The sequence below is a fragment of the Nelumbo nucifera genome, chromosome 4 (genome assembly GCF_055504915.1).
Source record: "Nelumbo nucifera cultivar China Antique chromosome 4, China Antique-T2T, whole genome shotgun sequence".
Classification (NCBI taxonomy): Eukaryota; Viridiplantae; Streptophyta; class Magnoliopsida; order Proteales; family Nelumbonaceae; genus Nelumbo; species Nelumbo nucifera.
This window is the reverse complement of record NC_142652.1, coordinates 95,511,968-95,522,389: the sequence shown is the minus strand read 5'-3', so window position 1 is coordinate 95,522,389 and position 10,422 is coordinate 95,511,968. Positions and strand designations below refer to the sequence as shown.

General features: G+C 35.2%; 1 protein-coding gene and 2 non-coding genes across 3 annotated transcripts; 2 read left to right on the top strand and 1 right to left on the bottom strand.

The window, feature by feature from the left end:
- The first annotated feature begins 2,468 nt into the window (after positions 1-2,468).
- Positions 2,469-2,550, top strand: TRNAS-AGA (transfer RNA serine (anticodon AGA)). The gene has a single exon. It is a non-coding gene; the product is annotated as a tRNA-Ser (tRNA).
- A 203-nt stretch (positions 2,551-2,753) lies between these two features.
- TRNAS-UGA (transfer RNA serine (anticodon UGA)) lies at positions 2,754-2,835 on the top strand. Its single transcript has one exon. It is a non-coding gene; the product is annotated as a tRNA-Ser (tRNA).
- A 3,527-nt stretch (positions 2,836-6,362) lies between these two features.
- LOC104610785 (uncharacterized) lies at positions 6,363-7,381 on the bottom strand. Its single transcript, XM_010277569.3, has one exon. The coding sequence runs from the start codon at positions 7,311-7,313 to the stop codon at positions 6,573-6,575; it is 741 nt and encodes a 246-aa protein (XP_010275871.1). The 5' UTR covers positions 7,314-7,381; the 3' UTR covers positions 6,363-6,572.
- Positions 7,382-10,422: the final 3,041 nt, after the last annotated feature.

The following is a 10,422-nucleotide window of genomic DNA, read 5'->3' as shown; positions in this document are numbered from 1 at the left end:
GTAACAACTTTTTAAGATCATCTTTAAGATAAAAGAAATCAATAAGTCAAATTAAATGGTAAAGTAATGTAATTACAAAATTAATAAAATTTTGGTTTTATAAATTTTATATTTTATATGTTAATTAAACCTTCAAACCGAATTAGTATGCGGGTGTTTGGCATCAATGCCATTTTTTAAGAAAACGGTATCACGTAAGCGCCATATCAGAGAAAGATGCTCATTCACCTCAGTTCAAAGAATATCAAGTCCCTTCAAATAACGCCCTCTTGTTTGGTATTGTTTTTTTAGAAAAAATATTTCTCTATATCATACTTTGAAAATCGGAAAAATGTGGTTTGGAGCAATGCCAAATTCAATGTTTTCTGAGTATGTGTTTGACATTGATGTTGTATATGTGTGGGTTGAAAATATTGTCTCAAAAAATGATTTTTTTTTTTTTGGAAATGGTGCTGCTAGGTAGGACGTTTCCTGGGACAATAGCAACACATTCTATTTGGTACCAGTGCTCTATATTTGTTTTCAGCACTGGTACCCATTATCCAGTGCTTCCACTATGTATATATTATCTTACATCCATCCAACGGTGGAAAAAAATGCTCATTTCATCCTATGGTCCCAATTTTTGAATAGACTATAAAAAAAAAAGAAATTCAAGAAATCATGAGGAAAATGTCAAAAAAATTGAAAATTATATAGAAAAATAGAAAATTCATAAATTAATGTAGACAAATTCTAGATAAATGGAAAAATATAAAACAAAGTATGAAAATCAGAAAATTGAATGAAATATGGTGCATTTTACAATATGTCTATAATGAGAAGCATTTAACAACATGGTGCATTCCATATCAATTCAAATATAATACACGCTAGATGCCACATCATGTTATCATTGGCAACAACGAGCTCCATAATGAGAAAACGTTGAATTCGGCATTTTCCTAGACCACACCTTCCTGATTTCTAAGGTGTGATTTGGGGCAACATTTTTTATGGAAAATGTTCCAAACATGTCGCCATTTTCTGGAACTGCGATTTTCCTAATGTGGCACTGATGTGTCACCACTTTTTGGAGCAACGGCATCAATGCCAAACATCACCTATGACAATGAGTTTTTGGCTTGCTACTAATAATGCAATGATGTGATATCAATGAGGCATCATCTTAGACATTGGATATTATAGACTTATTGAAAATATTATTACTAACATTGGTACCAAACAAAAACAATCCTATCTTTTCAAGAAATAGTATATGTGGCAGCACCAATTCCAAACAAAAAACAAACAACATTTTCTTACCATTTTTCTCATAAAACAATACAATATTCTCAACACTAATGCCAAACACCCACAAAAAAAGCCTCCAAACCAAGAAATTGTGCTACAGGCAGAATTACCCTCGATGAAGAGTTTTATATAACTAGGTATATCATAAGTCAAATTAAATGGTAAAGTAATGTGTTTACAAAATTAATAATAAAAATGTGGTTTTGTAAGTTTTGTGTTTTATATCTTAAATAAACCTTGAAACCAAATTACTAAAAAAAGCCTTCAAACCAAGAAATTAATGCTACAGGCAGAAATCCCTCAATAAAGAGGTTTATATGACTAAGGATATAGTGAATCGGGTTAAGTGGTAATCCTGCATTGACCTGACTATTGGATTAAGGTCAGAGCAAGCTTTAAAGTATCAATACAAACCCGATAAATAGTTATCTTTACTTGGGTTTTGGGTCAGATTTTGATTAATTAAATCTGATCCGTTGCGTTATAACATTTAAGCTCGTTCGTTTTGGGGATTTTGAAGGGGAGAAGTTTGGTCAATTTATTCATATTCTCATTTCAGAAACGTGTGAGATAGCAAAATTGATTTTCCAAGTATCATTTATCTGAGTAAGTAATACCCTTTTTAGATTTGGGTAAATTGAATTTCCTACGTGGAAGACAAATGAAAAAAAAAATGAAAAGATAACAAAAAAATGTTTGCTCAAAAAACATTTATCAGTATAAATTAAATAAAAAATAAAACATAAATAAGTATATTTATCTGAGAAAATAGGTTCTTGAAAAATGAAAAGAGACTTAAGCTATGTTTGGTTTGAAGGAAAAGATAAAAAAACCTTTACAAACCTTGTATAAGTTTCTTTGTTTTTCCTTCCTTTCCCTATCTTTTTCTTCAAATCAAACACAATATCAAGATTCAACCATTTACATGATATGTTCCATGATATTTGGTATTTTAAGGTCATTGAAATTCTATTTCATAAGAATTTGAATATATTAAGTTTCAATTAACCACTTTTTTTCTATTGAACTATAAAAAAAAAATGAGCAACAATCAATGTAAACTCTCGATATACCAAAGTTTTATATTGAATGTGTTGATACTTTAACCATAGTAGCATAAAATAATTTACAGAGAGATCTTGATACTGCGTTCGGTCAGACTAAAATCAGTTGCCGTCGATATGTCCGAGTGGTTAAGGAGACAGACTAGAAATCTGTTGGGCTCCGCCCGCGCAGGTTCGAACCCTGCTGTCGACGCTTTAATTAATTTTAATTTATTCTTTTATTTTAGAAAAAATTACCGATCAGTGATAATTTAATCTCCAAATTTTAATATGCGATAATTCAATATTTGAATTTTGTAAATACGATACATAAATGCCTGTTCATCGGAGCAAAACCCTCATCATTACAGAGAGATGACCTTGATTATGAAACAGGGCAGGATAGAATCGATCGGTGTCGATATGTCCGAGTGGTTAAGGAGACAGACTTGAAATCTGTTGGGCTCCGCCCGCGCAGGTTCAAACCCTGCTGTCGACGCTTTCTTAATTTTAATTTATTCTTTTTATTTTAAGAAAAATTATCAATTACTCGATTAGTAATAATTTGGCCTTCGAATTTTAAAATGTGGTAATCTAATATTTAAACTTTCGATAATCTAGTATTATAGTTAATTAGCCCTTTAAGTGGTATTCCTAACACTGCCTAAGGGTCTTGTTGTCAGCAAAATTGGCAAAGGCATCAAAACGATGAATAGGGAGACGTGGGTCATTGCCTATGTAGCCATCGTCATGAATGGGTGAGTGGAAGAGACCGGTCATGAATCCTTGTTGTCCCGACTGAACGAAACAGAAAAGGTGGACATGTTTGTTTTCCAAGATTCTGACGCGAGTCGACCACTCTTCGTTTGTTCGTTGCCCTGGGCGATGGGCGCACCAATAAGGCACCTTTTGTTTCGTGTTACTTAACACGCTTCATTCGCTCCTGTAAACTAACTGTGTGATTGGGTGTGGCATCCCTTTTTCCATTACTGCTGCCATCTTCATCGATGACATTCTCAGTTGGCAGAGAAGTTTGGAGGACTGTTGATCATTCTAATGCAAAAAGGGTTTTAGTGTTTGTGACAGAGAATTTTTGCTTTATTTTATCTTTTTGAGAAAAAAGATGATGAACAGTGTGTTTGATTTCTAAGGATAATCTTGATATTTTTAAAAGTCTTAAATCGCATATGAGGTCACACGATATATATAACTGACAGTCCGTTAACATTAGGTACTAGATTCTTGTGTTTTGAAAGTTTGAGTACTGGATTATCGCATTTTAAAATTCAATAACCAAATTGTCATTCAAGCCAAAGTATAAGGTACTGATCAGGAATATTATTATTTATGTTACCAAAAGAAAAAGAATTGATTAGCTTTAATTAGGATTAGTTTAGATAGGGAAGTTTCATAGTCAATGTGTCTTTCTGCTCTCCACAGTTCCATTTGGCCCACTACGTTATGTTGGATTTTAATCTCATTAGAGATTAAAACCAATGGGGTTTGATTGGTCAATTACATGAAAAAAATAAAAAAGACACCATACATGTTTTAAAAAATAGTTTTTCTCTTAGGCTTAGTTTGAAAAAAGTACAAATGCAAATATGTACAGTGTAAATACATACAAAATAATACAAAATATAAGGTTTTGCACTTTACATATTTACATTTGTAATCCTTCCAAATTCAATTTTACTAAAACCAGTTTTTAACTTGTCTCACATTGGAAAATTACAAAACTTATTTTAGATTTTTTAATAGAAACTAATTTACACTCTTTAGATATAAGATGAGAGTTTGGAGGCTTGCTACCATGCACATATGTGGCGTAATAAAACCCACTTTACTCATACTTTTTGAAACTGCGACTATTCAAAAAGACTTTTCTGAATTAGCACCTTCCTCCACCATGACTCACTCTATCTCTCTCAGTTGGAAAAACTAAAGCTAAATCCTTTCCTCATAGCTTTCAACAGCTATAATCAATTGCAAGTGAAAGACGAAAGCTTTGCAAAGTGAAATAAGCAAGGTCTGCGTTGTTGATCAACACATAAAAATCTCTCTACGTAGCCAGAGACCATAACCCGCGTGAGATTCACGTGACACATGACCAGATGTTTCCATCCATCGTTCCATGGATGAAAGCATCAAGCGTGCATGTGGCTTAGAATTGCTGCCGAACATATATACCAGAATAAAACAGGACCTCAACCTATAAAGCTAGTGGCTTTAGCCTTGAGGGTCGGTGACTGACAATTGTAGCCTCGTCTTCCACGTGTTCAGAACCTGTGTTGTTAACTTTAGAGAGACCATCAGGAACAGTTATATTAGTGGTGGAGAGATCTCTATTTCTTTCTGCTTCACAGTAACAGATTTAATGATGCAGCCTATGCCCATTGCAAAGCTTTTCTTCTTTAGTTTTCTTTTCGACCCATGAAAATGGCTTCCGAAAGCAACAAATTGATTTCAGACTCTAGAATTGAGACATCTTCTTTTCATCTACAAGTGTTTTCTTACGTAAAATTAATAGGTTTCAACTTTCAATGTTGCTGTCTGATGCAGGTTATTCAGGTAAAGAGAAAGGTGGGAGGGAGACCCAAGTAATTGATACTCTTCGAAATCGTTACTTACTGTGACACCTAAGTAACTGATACTCTCTAAAATTATCTGCCATGTAAGCTGATTTTTTATTCTGTTTGGTACTGATGATTTTCAAGATGTCAAGTATTTTGTATTGAAGTTATTATTCAATACGCTATTGATACATCCCCGGTACAAGTCCAATACACATAAAAAAGATAAAACGCTTGATTTTCACGTGTATCCAGTATCTATTTATTAAATATACAATACGATATGCCCCGTATCAAACAAATCCTATCAAAATTTTAAATCTTGATTCAATTCGAGTCCAAACAAAATCCTTGTAACCCAGCTGGTTGGCACCTTGCTATTGAACCCATCTTTTTCTGCCACATGGAGCAACCTTTGTGAGCCGAAGTAGACCGTTCATCGTATGGGGGACCTACTATTCATTTGATGTGTTGATCCTCACAGGGTCCACGTGTTGTACTTCAGACCCATTTGAGGTTTGGTGAGGTTAATGATAGGATGTATATAGGGCCCCCTGGCACAACATGAAGAGTCTAGCATTATATGATTAGAACTAATGTTTTAAAAATCCATTTGGAATGGGTTAATGGTTCAATCACCCGACTTAATGAAAGGTCAATAAATCATTGACCAAATCAACAATTTTGACAAAGGACTAGATAAAGTGAAATGAAACTAGTTGTCTGGATAGTTTCCCGTTAAACGGTCTGATATCATCCTGGTCAATGATGATTTAAAAACCATGGTTTAAACTTGTGCCTCTTCACCGTGAGAATTGCCTTACAACCAAATTCAACATGAGTGGATTGGCTATATATTGAATCCCACAGACCATATCACCCATATGCCTAATATGTCTCACACATATTAAAGGTTCAAGGTTTTAATTGTTGATATAAAATTTACCTGTAAAATTAGGCATATTTTGCATAACATGACAAATTGTTTGGTGGGAATAAAGGGTGGGGAGAGCCAATTTGACAGTGGCTGAAGTTGCTGAACTAAATAAGACTTAATGTTCTATCAGTAAAATAAGTAAATAATAAAATATTCAAAGATATAATAATCTACCCAATTTCACTAACGAAAAAGGAATCCCCAACCTCATTAAAAACGTATTTACTAAAAGACAAAGAATTAAGCTTTTCAGTTCAGCCACTTCAGCTGTTATCAAATGACTCCTTTGAGCTCCATATTGATTTGCCACAAGTGAGATTATAGAGAGCTACTACCAAATATTCTCTCTTATTAATTATCATTGTTGGATATTCATGGGGGCAAAGGAAATTCAGTTTCTTCTTGTGCATATATTTATTTCTAAGAATTTCTAATTGAATTGTTAGTTTTTCTTGGGATGTATGTATTGGTGTAACAATTATTTCTTGGGTGAAGCAATTGAGTTGATTATACGGAAAATGATGGATTATAGGAAAGTTTTAAACACTAAAAGCTGAAAATCTCTTGAAAGAAAGAAAGAAAACTTCCCTCTCAGAGTTCAAAATATTTAAACCATCACAAAGTGGACATAACAGAAGGAAAGCTAAAAAAAAAGAAAGAAAAAACGGGAAAAGAGTCTCTATCCATATTTTAGCTAAACTAACTTCAATTCATTGTCTACTTTTGTCAAGCTTCTGGTCTCTCACTCTCTTGAAGTTGAAGACGCATTTGTCTGTTAAACCTCCGAATAAACTCCTCAACCCTTCTGTTGAGCTCTTCATCCGACATAGTCGAGAACTCATTCTCTTCCGGGTTGGATACAGATAATTCATTCTCCTCTGAACTTGGTTCTTGCCTTTCTGTCTCCCACCTGCGTAGATTTCTCCTACGCTCATTACCCACCAGAGAGAGCACTTTTTCTGATTTACTTCTGTAATACCTCCGCTTGATGTTCTTCGTTTCACAAGGAGTTTCGACATCAGCAACAACCACTCTGTCGACTTCCGGAGTTTCTCCTTTTGACATCTCAGGGGTTTCACTTTCAGACACAACTTCGCTTTCTAAGCAAATTTCCTGTTTCTTTCCCGTATCGCCTTTCACAGCGTTCTCGCTCTCAGGTGGCTGAGATATGAAGGAAGAAGCTCTCCTGGCTCTGCTGTTTCTCAAGTATTCGTCATAGAGATCATACTTGTGTTTGGAGGAAGAGAAGGCGCCGGAGTCAGTGGCAATGATGAGGATGATGGCATTAGACAGAAAAAACCAGAATCTGGTGTCATTGAGGAGAGCAGAAGGGGAGGGATGAGAAAGGAAGAGATAGACAGAGATGAAGAAGAAAAAGGCTGACAGTGAGATGCTCTTTGCTTTCCGGCGGATGTCAGTGAAGTTGGGTTTAATTGGCTTCTCTAAATCTAGCAGTGATCTCTCCATTCTCAGAAAGAAATTTTCAGAGGGTGGAGGAAAGTTCTGTTCTTATTGTGTTCTTTTGTTTTCTGCTTGCCTGAGTTTTTTATTTTGGGAAGTTGGAAGTGAGGGAGGGGTTTTATAGGGGTTTTGGAGGGATCGATACAGCATACAAGAACAGAGAAAACCGACGAATCAGGTGCTGGTGGGTGGCAAAATAATTGAACCGGCTTTGTGGACATACATAACCCATTGATTGTGCTATAATTACAAGAATGGTCCTCAATCATTTATTTTCTTTTGCTTTTTTCCTTCTCTTTTCTTAAAGATGTGAAGCGATGGGGTCCTTGAACTGAATCCGTTGGATTCTAGCCTTCAATTCTCTTGGACTTGAACCCCACTTAGCAAAGCTACCTAATTAAGAGAATTCCAGTCAAATAGTATTGAAAAAAAAAAGAAAAAAAAAACTTGTAAAACTGACTTTCAATGCCTTCTAGCTACGTGGTTCATAGTTGAAATTGAAATGGTCTATTTTTATAGTCTGTTTGATTCATTCAGAAATCAGAAGGACAATTAAAATCAGCTGGAATGAAACTTCATTCTTAAAAAAGGTGAGAGAGGAATGGCCATTCCACCATGAATATAAATGGAATTCTAATTCTACCCAATCAAACAATTAAAATTGAAATGACCCATTTCGATTTCGATTCCAAACCTCTATTTCTACGAACCAAATGGGCCATTTGTGTTTTTTCCTGCCGTTCGTTAAGGGAAAGGAGCTTGTTTTCCACCCATTCCACACTACACACATAATTGGAGAGTTCTAATAAGTTATGATCAAAATCTTGTAAAGTTGATTTTCCATTTTCAAAAGGAAACTGTTTCTATTAGGAATGTCACAAGTAAAAGCATTTGCTCATTAACACACATGCAGTTTTTGGGGAAGCAATAAATTAAAGTGCAACCCTAATAGGAACATATCACAAGGAGCCCATGGTTTAAAACTAGACTACTAGATTAACACCTTACCCAATTGGCTTTTATGCCTGCCTAAAATGATAACCAAAGATCAAATTAACCTTGATCGGTCTAACAGATAAATATGATTTTAATAGGACTGTTGGAATGTTTTGGGCCCTACCTACAAGTGTTGTTAGACCTAGATAAAAAAAGCTCACCGTGACAACCCCATGTACTGGTTGTTTGCCGAGCTGTGGGACCAACCATTTTTCTACACGACAGTCTAACCCACAATCACTCCTCTCTCACTTGCAATATTTGTGGCTGTCCTGGAAATGGTGTGATTATTTTATCCAAGGTTTTTATAACCGAATCTGATAATGAATCTCAGATCAAATGATCCAACCGTTTGAATCAAATGGATGGTTTATTCAGATAAAAAATTAAAAAAAAATAAAAAAGCGGCCAAAAATCATTAGATGGTTCGAATGGTTTGACTGTCAAATCAACAGTTTTTTGCCAAAATGCCAGTTTTAGATAAAACAAAACCAGTCAGGTGACCGATTCTTGGTTTTTTTGGTCCAACCATCCGATCCGGTTGGGTTTTGAAAACCATAATTTTACCCCTTAAAATTTTATCATATACACACAAAACCTCTGGACTTGAGCCATTTTAAAAGGTGGAATTTTTTCATCCAACCACTTAACATTGTCGGCTCCAGATCAATTAGAGATGGTCGAACCCATGGTTTTCAAAACCATACCAGATTAGACGGTCAGACCAAAAAATCGGAAACCGGTCATCCATTTTTCTCCAAAACTGGATATTTGCAAAAAAAAAACGTTGATTTGGTCAGTAAACCGCTGACCCAGGCAGTTGAACCGTTCAATGTTTTTGACCATTTTTTATTTTTTATCAGAACGGGCGGATCATTTGGTTCGAACAGTCGAACCATTCAACCCAGGAACTGGACCCCTAACTAGTTCGTTCTCCAAGTCGGTTTTAACAACCTTGGTCAAACCAGTAAATTTGGAGTTGGGATCTTCTTCCAACAAAATATGTTCTAATCCTCTACCAACTTGATCTAATACCGCACATCTCACCATAAGACTGGAACCCATCATAAAAGTAGGACCCATCATGTATGGGATGTGTGGTGTGAGATCATGTTGGTAAAGAGTACGAATGTGTTTTGTTGACAGGTGATCTAGACTCGTAAACTTGATCTAATAAATTTTGGGTTTTTGGACTGTAATACCCCTCAAAAATCTGAATTGCAACCCCTTCCTAATCTACTAGTACTCCCCCTATAAAACGCACCCTGCCCGTGGATTTGATGTTCAGGATTTAGTCCACCCCTAGAGTGGAGCTCTAGATTTCTAGGAGTGGACTGACCTATAAAAACCCCTAAATTTTTTTAGATCAAAATATTTTTCTGGTGTTTCTTTTATAAAGAATGAATTAGCTAAACTTGATAGTTATTTGCCATGCAACATTTTTTTTCCAGCCTATGACCCACAACCTCAATCTCTCGTTGCATCTGTGGCTGTCCTCGAGAAAAATGAGAAAAATAATTGATCTTACAGTAGGCTTAAATCCAGAGATATTATTTGCATATGATAAACTTTTCAGGGATAAAATAATCACACCATTTCCTGTGTCATCATATTCAGCAATATGAGTTGCTGAAATCAAGATTTTTGAACCACCGTTGACCCAGATGGTTGAGTGGTTCGGCTCAGGAATAGTTCAGGCAACTGGTTTCGTTTTACCCAAAATTTGATTTTTGGTCAAAAACCGTTGAAAAAGTCAATAATCCATTGATACAGGCAATCAAACTATTGATCCATTTAACGGTTTTTGACTTTTTTATTTTTAATTATTTTTTATTTTTTAATTTATTTGTCAGAACGAGCCATCCATTCGAATCAGACAGTGGGACCACCAACCCAAAAACCGGTGGCCAAAATGGTTCTATTTCTGAGTCATTTTTTAAAACGTTGGCTGAAATTATAACATAACACATTCTCAAATTTGAAATATTTTCAGCATTCTGCTTTCAGTTACTTTTCCAGTAATTATCAAACACCGTAGCCTAGATGTCCAAAGCATCAAAATATTTATAGCTCTTGTGCAAATGGCTTTGTTTGCAATATTTTCTACAAGTCATTTTTA

Bases quoted from the DNA above. Each gene is read 5' to 3' on its own strand.
- LOC104610785 (XM_010277569.3), bottom strand. From the start codon at position 7,313: ATGGAGAGATCACTGCTAGATTTAGAGAAGCCAATTAAACCCAACTTC.